Source organism: Tachypleus tridentatus, chromosome 12 (genome assembly GCF_004210375.1).
Source record: "Tachypleus tridentatus isolate NWPU-2018 chromosome 12, ASM421037v1, whole genome shotgun sequence".
NCBI classification, from domain to species: Eukaryota; Metazoa; Arthropoda; class Merostomata; order Xiphosura; family Limulidae; genus Tachypleus; species Tachypleus tridentatus.
In genome coordinates, this window is record NC_134836.1 from 53,144,263 (window position 1) to 53,163,549 (window position 19,287).

Below are 19,287 nucleotides of genomic sequence, written 5' to 3' on the forward strand. Positions count from 1 at the left end.
ACCATGCCAATAGGAAGTTTATACTCATTCTTAGTCCTTTCCACTTTCAGATCATGTTGGGGTGGTTTATTTCACCATGCCAATAGGAAGTTTATACTCATTCTTAGTCCTTTCCACTTTCAGATCATGTTGGGGTGGTTTATTTCACCATGCCAATAGGAAGTTTATACTCATTCTTAGTCCTTTCCACTTTCAGATCATGTTGGGGTGGTTTATTTCACCATGCCAATAGGAAGTTTATACTCATTCTTAGTCCTTTCCACTTTCAGATCATGTTGGGGTGGTTTATTTCACCATGCCAATAGGAAGTTTATACTCATTCTTAGTCCTTTCCACTTTCAGATCATGTTGGGGTGGTTTATTTCACCATGCCAATAGGAAGTTTATACTCATTCTTAGTCCTTTCCACTTTCAGATCATGTTGGGGGTGGTTTATTTCACCATGCCAATAGGAAGTTTATACTCATTCTTAGTCCTTTCCACTTTCAGATCATGTTGGGGTGGTTTATTTCACCATGCCAATAGGAAGTTTATACTCATTCTTAGTCCTTTCCACTTTCAGATCATGTTGGGGTGGTTTATTTCACCATGCCAATAGGAAGTTTATACTCATTCTTAGTCCTTTCCACTTTCAGATCATGTTGGGGTGGTTTATTTCACCATGCCAATAGGAAGTTTATACTCATTCTTAGTCCTTTCCACTTTCAGATCATGTTGGGGTGGTTTATTTCACCATGCCAATAGGAAGTTTATACTCATTCTTAGTCCTTTCCACTTTCAGATCATGTTGGGGTGGTTTATTTCACCATGCCAATAGGAAGTTTATACTCATTCTTAGTCCTTTCCACTTTCAGATCATGTTGGGGTGGTTTATTTCACCATGCCAATAGGAAGTTTATACTCATTCTTAGTCCTTTCCACTTTCAGATCATGTTGGGGTGGTTTATTTCACCATGCCAATAGGAAGTTTATACTCATTCTTAGTCCTTTCCACTTTCAGATCATGTTGTGGGTGGTTTATTTCACCATGCCAATAGGAAGTTTATACTCATTCTTAGTCCTTTCCACTTTCAGATCATGTTGTGGGTGGTTTATTTCACCATGCCAATAGGAAGTTTATACTCATTCTTAGTCCTTTCCACTTTCAGATCATGTTGGGGTGGTTTATTTCACCATGCCAATAGGAAGTTTATACTCATTCTTAGTCCTTTCCACTTTCAGATCATGTTGTGGGTGGTTTATTTCACCATGCCAATAGGAAGTTTATACTCATTCTTAGTCCTTTCCACTTTCAGATCATGTTGGGTGGTTTATTTCACCATGCCAATAGGAAGTTTATACTCATTCTTAGTCCTTTCCACTTTCAGATCATGTTGTGGGTGGTTTATTTCACCATGCCAATAGGAAGTTTATACTCATTCTTAGTCCTTTCCACTTTCAGATCATGTTGGGGGTGGTTTATTTCACCATGCCAATAGGAAGTTTATACTCATTCTTAGTCCTTTCCACTTTCAGATCATGTTGGGGGTGGTTTATTTCACCATGCCAATAGGAAGTTTATACTCATTCTTAGTCCTTTCCACTTTCAGATCATGTTGGGGTGGTTTATTTCACCATGCCAATAGGAAGTTTATACTCATTCTTAGTCCTTTCCACTTTCAGATCATGTTGGGGTGGTTTATTTCACCATGCCAATAGGAAGTTTATACTCATTCTTAGTCCTTTCCACTTTCAGATCATGTTGGGGTGGTTTATTTCACCATGCCAATAGGAAGTTTATACTCATTCTTAGTCCTTTCCACTTTCAGATCATGTTGGGGTGGTTTATTTCACCATGCCAATAGGAAGTTTATACTCATTCTTAGTCCTTTCCACTTTCAGATCATGTTGGGGTGGTTTATTTCACCATGCCAATAGGAAGTTTATACTCATTCTTAGTCCTTTCCACTTTCAGATCATGTTGGGGTGGTTTATTTCACCATGCCAATAGGAAGTTTATACTCATTCTTAGTCCTTTCCACTTTCAGATCATGTTGGGGTGGTTTATTTCACCATGCCAATAGGAAGTTTATACTCATTCTTAGTCCTTTCCACTTTCAGATCATGTTGGGGTGGTTTATTTCACCATGCCAATAGGAAGTTTATACTCATTCTTAGTCCTTTCCACTTTCAGATCATGTTGGGGTGGTTTATTTCACCATGCCAATAGGAAGTTTATACTCATTCTTAGTCCTTTCCACTTTCAGATCATGTTGGGGTGGTTTATTTCACCATGCCAATAGGAAGTTTATACTCATTCTTAGTCCTTTCCACTTTCAGATCATGTTGGGGTGGTTTATTTCACCATGCCAATAGGAAGTTTATACTCATTCTTAGTCCTTTCCACTTTCAGATCATGTTGGGGTGGTTTATTTCACCATGCCAATAGGAAGTTTATACTCATTCTTAGTCCTTTCCACTTTCAGATCATGTTGGGGTGGTTTATTTCACCATGCCAATAGGAAGTTTATACTCATTCTTAGTCCTTTCCACTTTCAGATCATGTTGGGGTGGTTTATTTCACCATGCCAATAGGAAGTTTATACTCATTCTTAGTCCTTTCCACTTTCAGATCATGTTGGGGGGTGGTTTATTTCACCATGCCAATAGGAAGTTTATACTCATTCTTAGTCCTTTCCACTTTCAGATCATGTTGGGGTGGTTTATTTCACCATGCCAATAGGAAGTTTATACTCATTCTTAGTCCTTTCCACTTTCAGATCATGTTGGGGTGGTTTATTTCACCATGCCAATAGGAAGTTTATACTCATTCTTAGTCCTTTCCACTTTCAGATCATGTTGGGGTGGTTTATTTCACCATGCCAATAGGAAGTTTATACTCATTCTTAGTCCTTTCCACTTTCAGATCATGTTGGGGTGGTTTATTTCACCATGCCAATAGGAAGTTTATACTCATTCTTAGTCCTTTCCACTTTCAGATCATGTTGGGGTGGTTTATTTCACCATGCCAATAGGAAGTTTATACTCATTCTTAGTCCTTTCCACTTTCAGATCATGTTGGGGTGGTTTATTTCACCATGCCAATAGGAAGTTTATACTCATTCTTAGTCCTTTCCACTTTCAGATCATGTTGGGGTGGTTTATTTCACCATGCCAATAGGAAGTTTATACTCATTCTTAGTCCTTTCCACTTTCAGATCATGTTGGGGTGGTTTATTTCACCATGCCAATAGGAAGTTTATACTCATTCTTAGTCCTTTCCACTTTCAGATCATGTTGGGGTGGTTTATTTCACCATGCCAATAGGAAGTTTATACTCATTCTTAGTCCTTTCCACTTTCAGATCATGTTGGGGTGGTTTATTTCACCATGCCAATAGGAAGTTTATACTCATTCTTAGTCCTTTCCACTTTCAGATCATGTTGGGGTGGTTTATTTCACCATGCCAATAGGAAGTTTATACTCATTCTTAGTCCTTTCCACTTTCAGATCATGTTGGGGTGGTTTATTTCACCATGCCAATAGGAAGTTTATACTCATTCTTAGTCCTTTCCACTTTCAGATCATGTTGGGGTGGTTTATTTCACCATGCCAATAGGAAGTTTATACTCATTCTTAGTCCTTTCCACTTTCAGATCATGTTGGGGTGGTTTATTTCACCATGCCAATAGGAAGTTTATACTCATTCTTAGTCCTTTCCACTTTCAGATCATGTTGGGGTGGTTTATTTCACCATGCCAATAGGAAGTTTATACTCATTCTTAGTCCTTTCCACTTTCAGATCATGTTGGGGTGGTTTATTTCACCATGCCAATAGGAAGTTTATACTCATTCTTAGTCCTTTCCACTTTCAGATCATGTTGGGGTGGTTTATTTCACCATGCCAATAGGAAGTTTATACTCATTCTTAGTCCTTTCCACTTTCAGATCATGTTGGGGTGGTTTATTTCACCATGCCAATAGGAAGTTTATACTCATTCTTAGTCCTTTCCACTTTCAGATCATGTTGGGGTGGTTTATTTCACCATGCCAATAGGAAGTTTATACTCATTCTTAGTCCTTTCCACTTTCAGATCATGTTGGGGTTGGTTTATTTCACCATGCCAATAGGAAGTTTATACTCATTCTTAGTCCTTTCCACTTTCAGATCATGTTGGGGTGGTTTATTTCACCATGCCATTAGGAAGTTTATACTCATTCTTAGTCCTTTCCACTTTCAGATCATGTTGGGGTGGTTTATAGGAAGTTTATACTCATTCTTAGTCCTTTCCACTTTCAGATCATGTTGGGGGTGGTTTATTTCACCATGCCAATAGGAAGTTTATACTCATTCTTAGTCCTTTCCACTTTCAGATCATGTTGGGGTGGTTTATTTCACCATGCCAATAGGAAGTTTATACTCATTCTTAGTCCTTTCCACTTTCAGATCATGTTGGGGTGGTTTATTTCACCATGCCAATAGGAAGTTTATACTCATTCTTAGTCCTTTCCACTTTCAGATCATGTTGGGGGTGGTTTATTTCACCATGCCATTAGGAAGTTTATACTCATTCTTAGTCCTTTCCACTTTCAGATCATGTTGGGGTGGTTTATTTCACCATGCCAATTAGGAAGTTTATACTCATTCTTAGTCCTTTCCACTTTCAGATCATGTTGGGGTGGTGGTTTATTTCACCATGCCAATAGGAAGTTTATACTCATTCTTAGTCCTTTCCACTTTCAGATCATGTTGGGGTGGTTTATTTCACCATGCCATTAGGAAGTTTATACTCATTCTTAGTCCTTTCCACTTTCAGATCATGTTGGGATTGGTTTATTTCACCATGCCAATAGGAAGTTTATACTCATTCTTAGTCCTTTCCACTTTCAGATCATGTTGGGGTGGTTTATTTCACCATGCCAATAGGAAGTTTATACTCATTCTTAGTCCTTTCCACTTTCAGATCATGTTGGGGTGGTTTATTTCACCATGCCAATAGGAAGTTTATACTCATTCTTAGTCCTTTCCACTTTCAGATCATGTTGGGGTGGTTTATTTCACCATGCCAATAGGAAGTTTATACTCATTCTTAGTCCTTTCCACTTTCAGATCATGTTGGGGTGGTTTATTTCACCATGCCAATAGGAAGTTTATACTCATTCTTAGTCCTTTCCACTTTCAGATCATGTTGGGGTGGTTTATTTCACCATGCCAATAGGAAGTTTATACTCATTCTTAGTCCTTTCCACTTTCAGATCATGTTGGGGTGGTTTATTTCACCATGCCAATAGGAAGTTTATACTCATTCTTAGTCCTTTCCACTTTCAGATCATGTTGGGGTGGTTTATTTCACCATGCCAATAGGAAGTTTATACTCATTCTTAGTCCTTTCCACTTTCAGATCATGTTGGGGTGGTTTATTTCACCATGCCAATAGGAAGTTTATACTCATTCTTAGTCCTTTCCACTTTCAGATCATGTTGGGGTGGTTTATTTCACCATGCCATTAGGAAGTTTATACTCATTCTTAGTCCTTTCCACTTTCAGATCATGTTGGGGTGGTTTATTTCACCATGCCAATAGGAAGTTTATACTCATTCTTAGTCCTTTCCACTTTCAGATCATGTTGGGATTGGTTTATTTCACCATGCCAATAGGAAGTTTATACTCATTCTTAGTCCTTTCCACTTTCAGATCATGTTGGGGTGGTTTATTTCACCATGCCAATAGGAAGTTTATACTCATTCTTAGTCCTTTCCACTTTCAGATCATGTTGGGGGTGGTTTATTTCACCATGCCAATAGGAAGTTTATACTCATTCTTAGTCCTTTCCACTTTCAGATCATGTTGGGGTGGTTTATTTCACCATGCCATTAGGAAGTTTATACTCATTCTTAGTCCTTTCCACTTTCAGATCATGTTGGGATTGGTTTATTTCACCATGCCATTAGGAAGTTTATACTCATTCTTAGTCCTTTCCACTTTCAGATCATGTTGGGATTGGTTTATTTCACCATGCCAATAGGAAGTTTATACTCATTCTTAGTCCTTTCCACTTTCAGATCATGTTGGGGGTGGTTTATTTCACCATGCCAATAGGAAGTTTATACTCATTCTTAGTCCTTTCCACTTTCAGATCATGTTGGGGGTGGTTTATTTCACCATGCCAATAGGAAGTTTATACTCATTCTTAGTCCTTTCCACTTTCAGATCATGTTGGGGTGGTTTATTTCACCATGCCATTAGGAAGTTTATACTCATTCTTAGTCCTTTCCACTTTCAGATCATGTTGGGGTGGTTTATTTCACCATGCCATTAGGAAGTTTATACTCATTCTTAGTCCTTTCCACTTTCAGATCATGTTGGGGTGGTTTATTTCACCATGCCAATAGGAAGTTTATACTCATTCTTAGTCCTTTCCACTTTCAGATCATGTTGGGGGTGGTTTATTTCACCATGCCAATAGGAAGTTTATACTCATTCTTAGTCCTTTCCACTTTCAGATCATGTTGGGGTGGTTTATTTCACCATGCCAATAGGAAGTTTATACTCATTCTTAGTCCTTTCCACTTTCAGATCATGTTGGGGTGGTTTATTTCACCATGCCAATAGGAAGTTTATACTCATTCTTAGTCCTTTCCACTTTCAGATCATGTTGGGGTGGTTTATTTCACCATGCCAATAGGAAGTTTATACTCATTCTTAGTCCTTTCCACTTTCAGATCATGTTGGGGTGGTTTATTTCACCATGCCAATAGGAAGTTTATACTCATTCTTAGTCCTTTCCACTTTCAGATCATGTTGGGGTGGTTTATTTCACCATGCCATTAGGAAGTTTATACTCATTCTTAGTCCTTTCCACTTTCAGATCATGTTGGGGTGGTTTATTTCACCATGCCAATAGGAAGTTTATACTCATTCTTAGTCCTTTCCACTTTCAGATCATGTTGGGGTGGTTTATTTCACCATGCCAATAGGAAGTTTATACTCATTCTTAGTCCTTTCCACTTTCAGATCATGTTGGGGTTGGTTTATTTCACCATGCCAATAGGAAGTTTATACTCATTCTTAGTCCTTTCCACTTTCAGATCATGTTGGGGTGGTTTATTTCACCATGCCAATAGGAAGTTTATACTCATTCTTAGTCCTTTCCACTTTCAGATCATGTTGGGGTGGTTTATTTCACCATGCCAATAGGAAGTTTATACTCATTCTTAGTCCTTTCCACTTTCAGATCATGTTGGGGTGGTTTATTTCACCATGCCAATAGGAAGTTTATACTCATTCTTAGTCCTTTCCACTTTCAGATCATGTTGGGGGTGGTTTATTTCACCATGCCAATAGGAAGTTTATACTCATTCTTAGTCCTTTCCACTTTCAGATCATGTTGTGGGTGGTTTATTTCACCATGCCAATAGGAAGTTTATACTCATTCTTAGTCCTTTCCACTTTCAGATCATGTTGTGGGTGGTTTATTTCACCATGCCAATAGGAAGTTTATACTCATTCTTAGTCCTTTCCACTTTCAGATCATGTTGTGGGTGGTTTATTTCACCATGCCATTAGGAAGTTTATACTCATTCTTAGTCCTTTCCACTTTCAGATCATGTTGGGGTGGTTTATTTCACCATGCCAATAGGAAGTTTATACTCATTCTTAGTCCTTTCCACTTTCAGATCATGTTGGGGGTGGTTTATTTCACCATGCCAATAGGAAGTTTATACTCATTCTTAGTCCTTTCCACTTTCAGATCATGTTGGGGGTGGTTTATTTCACCATGCCATTAGGAAGTTTATACTCATTCTTAGTCCTTTCCACTTTCAGATCATGTTGGGGTGGTTTATTTCACCATGCCAATAGGAAGTTTATACTCATTCTTAGTCCTTTCCACTTTCAGATCATGTTGGGGTGGTTTATTTCACCATGCCACCAGGAAGTTTATACTCATTCTTAGTCCTTTCCACTTTCAGATCATGTTGGGGTGGTTTATTTCACCATGCCAATAGGAAGTTTATACTCATTCTTAGTCCTTTCCACTTTCAGATCATGTTGGGGTGGTTTATTTCACCATGCCAATAGGAAGTTTATACTCATTCTTAGTCCTTTCCACTTTCAGATCATGTTGTGGGTGGTTTATTTCACCATGCCAATAGGAAGTTTATATTCTTAGTCCTTTCCACTTTCAGATCATGTTGGGGTGGTTTATTTCACCATGCCAATAGGAAGTTTATACTCATTCTTAGTCCTTTCCACTTTCAGATCATGTTGGGGTGGTTTATTTCACCATGCCATTAGGAAGTTTATACTCATTCTTAGTCCTTTCCACTTTCAGATCATGTTGGGGTGGTTTATTTCACCATGCCAATAGGAAGTTTATACTCATTCTTAGTCCTTTCCACTTTCAGATCATGTTGTGGGTGGTTTATTTCACCATGCCAATAGGAAGTTTATACTCATTCTTAGTCCTTTCCACTTTCAGATCATGTTGGGATTGGTTTATTTCACCATGCCAATAGGAAGTTTATACTCATTCTTAGTCCTTTCCACTTTCAGATCATGTTGGGGTGGTTTATTTCACCATGCCATTAGGAAGTTTATACTCATTCTTAGTCCTTTCCACTTTCAGATCATGTTGGGGTGGTTTATTTCACCATGCCAATAGGAAGTTTATACTCATTCTTAGTCCTTTCCACTTTCAGATCATGTTGTGGGTGGTTTATTTCACCATGCCAATAGGAAGTTTATACTCATTCTTAGTCCTTTCCACTTTCAGATCATGTTGTGGGTGGTTTATTTCACCATGCCAATAGGAAGTTTATACTCATTCTTAGTCCTTTCCACTTTCAGATCATGTTGGGGTGGTTTATTTCACCATGCCAATAGGAAGTTTATACTCATTCTTAGTCCTTTCCACTTTCAGATCATGTTGGGGTGGTTTATTTCACCATGCCAATAGGAAGTTTATACTCATTCTTAGTCCTTTCCACTTTCAGATCATGTTGGGGTGGTTTATTTCACCATGCCATTAGGAAGTTTATACTCATTCTTAGTCCTTTCCACTTTCAGATCATGTTGGGGTGGTTTATTTCACCATGCCATTAGGAAGTTTATACTCATTCTTAGTCCTTTCCACTTTCAGATCATGTTGGGGTGGTTTATTTCACCATGCCAATAGGAAGTTTATACTCATTCTTAGTCCTTTCCACTTTCAGATCATGTTGTGGGTGGTTTATTTCACCATGCCAATAGGAAGTTTATACTCATTCTTAGTCCTTTCCACTTTCAGATCATGTTGGGGTGGTTTATTTCACCATGCCATTAGGAAGTTTATACTCATTCTTAGTCCTTTCCACTTTCAGATCATGTTGGGGTGGTTTATTTCACCATGCCATTAGGAAGTTTATACTCATTCTTAGTCCTTTCCACTTTCAGATCATGTTGGGGTGGTTTATTTCACCATGCCAATAGGAAGTTTATACTCATTCTTAGTCCTTTCCACTTTCAGATCATGTTGGGGTGGTTTATTTCACCATGCCAATAGGAAGTTTATACTCATTCTTAGTCCTTTCCACTTTCAGATCATGTTGGGGTTGGTTTATTTCACCATGCCAATAGGAAGTTTATACTCATTCTTAGTCCTTTCCACTTTCAGATCATGTTGGGGGTGGTTTATTTCACCATGCCATTAGGAAGTTTATACTCATTTTTATCCTTTCCACTTTCAGATCATGTTGGGGTGGTTTATTTCACCATGCCAATAGGAAGTTTATACTCATTCTTAGTCCCTTTCCACTTTCAGATCATGTTGGGGTGGTTTATTTCACCATGCCAATAGGAAGTTTATACTCATTCTTAGTCCTTTCCACTTTCAGATCATGTTGGGGTGGTTTATTTCACCATGCCATTAGGAAGTTTATACTCATTCTTAGTCCTTTCCACTTTCAGATCATGTTGTGGGTGGTTTATTTCACCATGCCAATAGGAAGTTTATACTCATTCTTAGTCCTTTCCACTTTCAGATCATGTTGTGGGTGGTTTATTTCACCATGCCAATAGGAAGTTTATACTCATTCTTAGTCCTTTCCACTTTCAGATCATGTTGGGGGTGGTTTATTTCACCATGCCATTAGGAAGTTTATACTCATTCTTAGTCCTTTCCACTTTCAGATCATGTTGTGGGTGGTTTATTTCACCATGCCAATAGGAAGTTTATACTCATTCTTAGTCCTTTCCACTTTCAGATCATGTTGGGGTGGTTTATTTCACCATGCCAATAGGAAGTTTATACTCATTCTTAGTCCTTTCCACTTTCAGATCATGTTGGGGTGGTTTATTTCACCATGCCAATAGGAAGTTTATACTCATTCTTAGTCCTTTCCACTTTCAGATCATGTTGGGGGTGGTTTATTTCACCATGCCAATAGGAAGTTTATACTCATTCTTAGTCCTTTCTACTTTCAGATCATGTTACCATATTTAAATCAGAAATGATAATTGCTCCAGTGTTTTCCATCAGCTGGCCACTTACTGGATGGATTCTTCCCTCTCACCTTTTTTGATTATTTCAGTACTCTTCAAGTTATTCGCTCTCCAAATCCTAATGCTTTGGTATGGGAATGTAGATTTTTGTTCACATTATTACTAGATCGTTTGATGCAATTTCCTTTATCCAAATTCTGGAGCATTAGGAATCTACGCCAACGTTTCTTGACCACCACGCAAAGGTTACTCACAAAAACTGTTTCAGACGCATAGCATTCATTAGGCAGAGCAAGATTTTCGCCACCTCTTGTTTTTCAAGCTTATCTGTTCGTAGGCTTATTCAAAATCTGGACGTTTCACTTTTAATGCATTACGTCTTCACGTTTTCTTATAGTAATGTTAAATGTTAAGATTGTGGAATCCCTTTTCTGTCGGAATTGTGATGTTATTTTGAAAAAAAAAACATCTCAGTTTATTAACGTATCCTACTTTCTATCATCGCAAAAATGTGTTATCCAAGCATTAAAATGCTGTCTGCTTCACTACGTATAATCAACTACGTTTATACATGACGGATGATTAACTGTTTCAGCTGTTTTCAAGTTCCTTAAAAATATTTCACTAACGATTTACATTATTTTATTAATAATACTAACCTTTTCTTCCACTTGCAATTCTTCACGGCTGTTATCTCCTGGTATGGATGTACCATACGCTCGAGAACGTGAAGTTTTAAATTAAATGTTGCTTGACACTTGATAAGATCTTATTAGTACTATATTGGCCCGACTACAGGGCGATTTCGAATATAAGACGACTCTCCATTTTTAAAAATCAGGGAAAAGAAAACATTCAATATCACAACGTCCTTTTTTATGTCCGTAATAGCAATACTATAACTGAACAGCTTGCAAGTTGCTTAGATGCAAGAATTATCAATAAAACTGCGCGAGCATCTGGCGCGCAAGCGTAGATGAATGACATCTGGACAGTCATGAAGAAGACAAGTTATAGTATGGGGAAGAGAGCCTGTGGTCGGCCGCGATTATAAGGCGAGCAAGAATTTTATAGCCTCATTTTTAATTTGAAATTCGCCTTATAATCGGGCCAGTTTAATTACGTCGTTACTCTAATCCCCAGATAGGATGGGCGAGGTTATTTAACTCGAGTCAGCGTGTGCGTGTTTCCGCGAGCGTATCTCAAAAACTAAGAAATCGATGTCCACGAAAATTTAACATAAAATAGGAATTCGATAAGGGACAATAGTCCTCAAATTTGGTCGGATCCAAATCCGAATTCTGGATCATTTTGAAGCATTTTTCAAATAGGAAGATGGAACATTTTCACGGTTTTTGTAGCAACAACCGTAAAGTGTGATCCTTAAAGTTGAGAATAATCACACTACAAAATATGATCCGGGTTGTTCTGGATCTCAGACAGACCTCGAGTTTTCTAAGATGAAATTCGACGTTATGCAATCTCGAAAATGAACAGCGACGAAAAGGGTATGTAATTTCTCCGATTGTTCTTGTAACGACTTGAGATGTTTAGTGTCATCGCTCTTTATTAATTAAGCGCGAAACCACATCCCAATGAGCCATCAATAATACAGGAGGTTAGCTTCTTGCTTGAGAGTGTATGGTTGAAAGGAACTGTTTATTGACTGCATCTGTTACAGGAAGTTTTGGACGATGTTTCAAAATGCTAGAAGTTCGAAACGACGCCCAAAACTTCTTGTATAGATGCAGTCTATTGATAATACCTTTTAAGTTGAGGGAAGCTTATAATCATGGAGAGTACATATTTATCTAGGAACAGAAGCAACGAAAGAGCCTTATCAACAGGTCATTTGTTCTACACTCTTTTCAAAACACCAACAGTTTTTAAACCTGGAGTCAGTTTTTCAGTTCAATACTGAAATATAAAAATTGCGGTTGCAGCAAGTTTTGGATAGCTTAAGCTACGTATTCTCAAAGAAAATGAATTTAAAAAATTCTTTATCGCAAATGATAATACTGTTTGTTTTCAAAGTGTGTTACCATATTTAAAATGTATTTCATCAGAAATCCAAAATTTCCTAATTATCTATTAATTACAACAAAAATTAGTTTGCAAACTTTAATTAATTAAAAGAACTGTTTAACAATTATCCCCGAATTTTGCATCCTATAATCTAAACCAAATACAATGAGAAAAAAAGATAACTTTGGAAAGACTTACCCTCCCCCTACAAATAAACCACGTGGTGAATAGAACTTGTTCACTTGAGTTATTAAAAAACAAAAAACACCTATTTTATTAATCTTCATAAACTACTCAGAGATGAATACTTTCCTACAACTATTGTTTATCGTTGATGGCAGGCACCAAATGGGTTCTGTGCTGTGGCAAATGCAGGTATTAAAACCTGATTCGGAGCGTATTCAGCCCCCCAGACTTGCCGCTGAGCCGCCGTATATATCGAATACATAAACACACACGCACACAATTGATTTTATTAACGCATTTTTATACAAACACTAACATACAAAAGCCATTCACCACGATCTGTAATGACAAATTCACTTCGTACAGACGAAGTGCCTATATTTCTATCAGTTTAACAATGGTCATTATAATTCAGAAGACTGCTGATTTACCATTATATTTGTTTAGTATGCTTCCAGGCAACAAGATAGTCGTTATGACTTGAGAAGTATAGGGTCATAAAACGTGAAATTATACTGCAATATGTAATTAGCATGACTATATATCAGCTTCTAACAGTGGACAGGACAAATATCATGCATTAAACTGTTTGTGGATCCATGACTATGAGATTACATGACCCGAAATAACGTATCAAAAACTGTAAACAAAAATAACACGAACCTTGCAATTTACTTCACTAATTACTGCGGGGTCTCCGATGTATTTTACATAAAAAATTAGCATTTTCCCCAAATGGGTTGATCACTTCTTTACCCAGTGTTGTGACAAGCAAATAGACCAATTACTTAACCAGGTGCAGCATTAGGGCACCGCCGGTGGTGATCTCTAAAAAACCTGCAATTTGAGGAATAAATGGCCTTGAGAGAGAGAGAGAGAGAGTGTGTGTGTGTGTGTGTGTGTGATTTTGTGTGTGTGTGACAGATTTAAACACAAGAAACACGTGCAAAGTTAGGTTGTTCCAGATAAACTACTGTCATGACTTAGCTTTATATCTTTGCATTTTAATACAAGTTACCTGCACTTCTAAGAGATATGGAAATGGATAGCGCATCTGATTTAGCCAATACTATTGTTCAAAATTCTCACTCCATCTAACTTCTAAAGCGTGCAGTTTTTTGTGTTATAAGCCTTCAGACTTACCACTGAGCCACTAGGGGGCAGGAGGATCAGAATCATAAATTAATATCACTTTTAGGTGACGTATTAACGCATGAACAAGGGGATTTGAACAATCGAGGAAACTACTGTCCGTCTGTAGTTGTCAAAGTAACCACCATGCACCCTATAAAATAGTCAGAGCCTTGATGGTCTGTGACCTGGTTTTTCCTCTTCACATGATTTAAACTGAAGAATGCTCCACTGGTCTCCAATCCTTGGTTGTAATTTTCTTTAATTTCCCTCTTCCTCATTATGAGTTCATAGTCGCCAGGAAACGGGTCTTCAATCTTTATAGCAAAGTACTGCAGTTATAACAGTCTGAGATTACCGAAATTAAAAGTTAAAAAGATTTGTTCCGTATCACACAGATTTAAACGGCATACAAGCCTTTGAATTCTGCGAACAAGGACGCCCTCTAATAAGTTAACACATTTCGCATAATTAAACTGATAAGATACCACTAAGTCACAATCGTTTATAGTTTTACAACACACATACGTGAACCAAATACACAGAAGTTTACCCTCACGCATAGAAGACTGCGGCAAGTAAGGCATACCGAAATGTTTACGAGATATGCTACCAAAGTCATGTCATTGAATTAAAAAAAAAAAGCAGGTTAAAAGTTGTACATCATTGTGCCGAATCTGTAATCTGAAGGTTAGACCAACAAATCAACTGAATCTCAAATGGATTCTGATAAGTGAATTAATCCAAGACAATATTTTCTGCAAGTGGTCTTTGTTTATTTATCCAGAACACAAACTAGGCGTCAACTAAACATTAACACCGAAGTTGTTTTCTAACGTAAGAGAGAACAGAAAATGGCCACCGACAAATGCATGCCTCTCTCAACAGAAGAGTTACTGCACCCGTCTTTTACTACTTAATATATCGTATGAACGCCATCGGGAAAAATAAAAGTATGGTCACTTTAAAAATTGGTGAGAGCAATCTGCAGATGGAACAAACTGCGTGAATTTTGTTGTTTTCCAAAAAGCCACAAAAATTTCGCAATATGGTCAACTATACTTATTTTAAAATCCGTTAAAGTCAATGTTAAATGGTTAATATTGCTACTGCTGTTTAAAAAGTTTGTTCTCTACGTTACCTTGAAATATTAAACATTGTATTTACTAATAATTATCATGGTTCCCGAAGCAGAACAGTAAAAGTTGCATGTACACTGCCTACTGTAGAATATATAAAGCTGGTGCCAGTTCTTGGACACACTCGAGCGATTAACACTTCACTTAATATGGCGCCACAGAGCAGTAGCACGAGGCATCATTTTGTCTACTAACCCTGTCCTCCAACTATACCTCCCCTTCCCCATTATAACGTAATTTAAAGTCAAGGTTGTACTTTGTTTTAACTAGTTATAACTATTACTGCTTGAAAACACACTAGTGTCCTATACTGTCGGTAGGCCTAATGTGCAACACAAAAACACTGAAAAACAGCCGAGTAAATTACGAACGTCATTTAGAGTTGTTTCTTAATTTGAAGATATGAAAGAATGTATAATTCTAGAAAAAATGTACTTAAGTATCCACACGAGAAGTTTTTATTCTCATGCAAGTACTTGTATGAACCAGAGTTTTCTAACATCGAGAACAATTTGTCGAGGGTTCGGTTAGTTTCACCATTTCTGAAGCGTTGTTTACAAAGTTAGGGCACGTGCCTTAACTACACGTGATTTCCAACTTCAGACAACCCAAGGAAGACCACCGCGTTTTTATTTCAAACAGATGTCAGTGAAACCTGACCCCTAATGCTCTCGTCTACAACAGATTTATTGCACGCCACCAAGTTCTTGATCGCAGTACGGTAGTACGTATGCCTAGAACAGCTTTAAAATGGGTCCCGATACTGCAGTCCCCTGTACAATAGCCACGATTTGACCCACTTCTGCGTTCAAACATTTGTTTTCATTTAGTCGAAGCTCGCGTTGAAAAATCTAAAAAAATTCAGTGTTGTTTTCTCAATGTATTTTACAGAATTCACACCGACGTTATTCCAGCTCTGCAAAAAATAATATTTAACTCGTATTATTTACCTATTCAGACACTCACGTGAAAGTAACGCAGAACAAATGCGAGAGATCAGTGACGTGTACATCAACGTTAAGTTCACCGAAATTATAAGCTAGTACCAGTAGACATACAAAATTTATATAAAGCCTCAGATACATACATTTTACAAACACCTAGATTGATAAAACACACCCGAAAGAAGAGCCAGAGATCCTATATTTCAAAAATAATTATAATTAAATGATCATTTATTTTCAGGTGTATTTTGCTACCACGTTAAAAGTATAAAGAAAAGGAATTTTCTGGCTGAAAAACGTATTCTTGTACTGTGCCAAAGAGGGCGTTTTTTTCACCCTTAGAACAATTAAAAATGATAAAACGATTTGCAGTTAAAAATAATGTTTCATTAATTTCTGTCAGATATGCTCGTTTTAATACATTTCAATAATACTCGATTTTTTCAAATTAACAATGCTACAACGAACTACTTTTTACATCAGTTCTTCTATTTCATAATTGAACTTTCGAAACATACATTACACACGCACACTTGAAATTCCAAATAAAAACTACTGGTGAGATCTATACATGACCAGTTAAACTATATGCACCAAACGACAACCTTCAATTTTTTACCAGCAAACTGAACTACTCGCCCTTTCAGCCGTTGGGGCGTTATAATGTGGCGGCCAATTCCCCTATTCATTGGTAAAAGAATAGCTCAAGAGTTGGCGGTGGGTGGTGATGACTAGCTGCCTTCCCTCTTGTCTTACACCGCAGAAATTACGGACGGCCAGCGCAGACAGCCCTCGTGTAGCTTTGTACGAGTGTGTGTTTTCTTATAGCAAAGCCACATGGGCTATCTGCTGAGTTCACCGAGGGGAATCGAACCCCTAATATTAGCGTTGTAAATCCAGAGACGTACCGCTGTACTAGCGGGGGGCTAGCTTTGTACGAAATTTAAAACAAACAAATAAATAAACTGAACTGAAAGGTTGATCTTAAAGATGGAGTCCTCGACTTCGACTCTTGTTATTTGTCCTATGTATAATATAACACACTTTCAGCTCGAAGTCACACAATAGGCTACCTGCACTCTGTGCCCCGTGGGGAATCGAACTCCCTTAAATGAGCATTGTAAGTTTGTACACTATCGCTGAAGATCATATTCGTAGAGAGGAAAAAAAAAGAAACAAAATAGTGTGATAGGAACTAATGCAGTTCCATACGAGTTAGAATGTAACAGTGGTGTAATCTTGAATAGCTACTTTACAGGGATATTGTGCAGTTTACAAAATTATTTCACTAATGTATGCGCACTACAAATTACTGAGGACAAACATATAAAAAAAGTATTTTTCTGATACTCTTCTTAGTCATTTCCACAGGAAACATTTTCCGGCCTAGTCAGGCCATTCTCACATTACCATTTCTAGAAGGAATGGGGGGACATGACCCCCAGAAAAGTTTAATATATAATGCTATGGAATTGAACCTTGAGCCACTTTAACTACAAATAGTGCATACACACAACGTAATGGACTGAATTAAAACAAATGCAAGTTTTAACAACAAGTTGTAGCAAAATATGCCATGTAAAAGTGGCCAGGCGTATGGCCCTATTAGTAATAGTATATCAATCAGCTTACGTTGTATATCCATATAAGCTAATATTGAATGTTTTAAGATAAGCAGTAGACGAGTTTTTATTCAGTTTAATATTTAACACTTTGTTCGTATCACTTCTCACAGAGCTTATGTTACCATTTACATCTTTGTTAATTACCGTAAACAGTTCTCCATTTCTGATCCACAAGAAATACGTTTAATTAACACTTTTTAACTTGCAAACTTACCTTAGGTACTCTTTGCTTCTTGGTGGCGGCCATTGTTCTATTATCGGTGGTTTTCGGGAAAAATTCGGTCTGTTCTAATGAATAGTCACTGTAGATTGATTCCAGTTCCATTGTCTGTTGACAAAATATATGTATAAATGACATAGCTAAACAGAACCCCCTAGAGAAACTGATTTTGTATTACAATAACAACATAAAGCTACGTGGATGTAACAGTTTCTATGTCACAGCTGCTAGGGAGAAACACACTTCGTTAAAGCTAGGAGGGAATTCAAGTGGGGTACCTGTGTAAGTCCCCCTCCAATCCATAATTTTTGCGCCAACAATATTTTTTTAACAATTAAGAACGAACTAGCGAATTATAGTGCATAACACTCGCTGTAAATCCATTGTTATTTTAACTAAATTTACTTACCATGTTCTATAAGGTAGTGTTTCTGTATGCACCTTGTTCGTAATGATGGTATGTATACCTTGAGCGACTTGTGTTAAAATTTTCCAACTATAATCCTGGTTCACCCTTAGAGGGCCTGGCATGGCCTAGCGCGTTAAGGCGTGCGCTTCGTAATCTGAGGGTCGCGGGTTCGCGCCCGAGTCGCGCCAAAACATGCTCACCCTTCCAGCCGTGGGGGCGATATAACGTGACGGTTAATCCCACTATTCGTTGGTAAAAGAGTAGCCCAAGAGTTGGCGGTGGGTGGTGATGACTAGCTGCCTTCCCTCTAGTCTTACACTGCTAAATTAGGAACGGCTAGCACAGATAGCCCTCGAGTTGCTTTGTGCGAAATTCCAAAACAAACAAATCACCCTTAGTAGCCTATTATACTCGAGACACTTCTCGTTGCAGTACGTTTGAAGGTTATACGAATGTAGACTAAAGATATAAAAATAATATAAAACTAGTCTGCTAATTTGTTAAATATAGGAATTTTACTTATATGTTATTTAACAATTTTTTCTTCTTTTTCCAGCGTTTAAATCAGAGTTGTCCAACAGCTGTTTTCAATTTTATTTTTAGAGCGAAATGGGACATTTTTATAACCATATTTTAGACCATACTTAAAAGAAAGCTGTAAATATAATACACACACACTTGATAAAATGTCAATGACAGAATTACGTCTGGAAGACAAAAGGCACGAACGTATTACATCTTGAAGTACGTACAAATTATAACAATGTTACTTAAAGAATCGTATGTTTACACAGAGTAAAATGATGGATCTAAAAATACAATAATCGAAAAATTACTCACACCAATAAATTATTTAGGTTGCTAGGCGGTAAACCAAACCTAACTCCTCACTGCGATGTTAGCCGAGTGCTCTCGCTGAACCTTGAGACTTTTGTCTTGCGCAGTAAGTAGCGAGTAAGCCTTTTGTTAATCTCGTCTCGATGTTGTCAGTCGAACTTTTAACGTCTTAGGACTAAGACAAAAATACGTTTACATTAAACCTAGTGCACGTTTGTCTCTTCTATACACACGAATAAAATCAAACTGTGTTTTGAAGAAGGTAAATACAGATTAACGTTTTACATTAGCTGCTTCATTCAGAACTTCTAC

At 37.6% G+C, this 19,287-nt stretch overlaps 1 protein-coding gene across 1 annotated transcript; it reads right to left on the reverse strand.

Annotated features, from left to right (window-relative positions):
* Positions 1–12,988: 12,988 nt before the first annotated feature.
* LOC143235098 (uncharacterized) lies at positions 12,989–19,281 on the reverse strand. The gene is made up of 3 exons (XM_076472910.1): positions 18,979–19,281; positions 17,724–17,837; positions 12,989–14,118 (listed from the first exon to the last, which is right to left on the reverse strand). Exons 2-3 carry the CDS (start codon positions 17,832–17,834, stop codon positions 13,915–13,917), a joined length of 315 nt encoding a protein of 104 aa, XP_076329025.1. The 5' UTR covers positions 17,835–17,837; positions 18,979–19,281; the 3' UTR covers positions 12,989–13,914.
* Between the last annotated feature and the right edge of the window lie 6 nt (positions 19,282–19,287).

Coding starts and splice junctions, on each gene's coding strand:
- LOC143235098 (XM_076472910.1), bottom strand. CDS start 17,834: ATGGAACTGGAATCAATCTACAGTGACTATTCATTAGAACAGACCGAA. Junction 14,119..17,723: donor AGAAGCAAAGAGTACCTAAG/GTAAGTTTGCAA, acceptor TTTGCTATAAAG/ATTGAAGACCCGTTTCCTGG.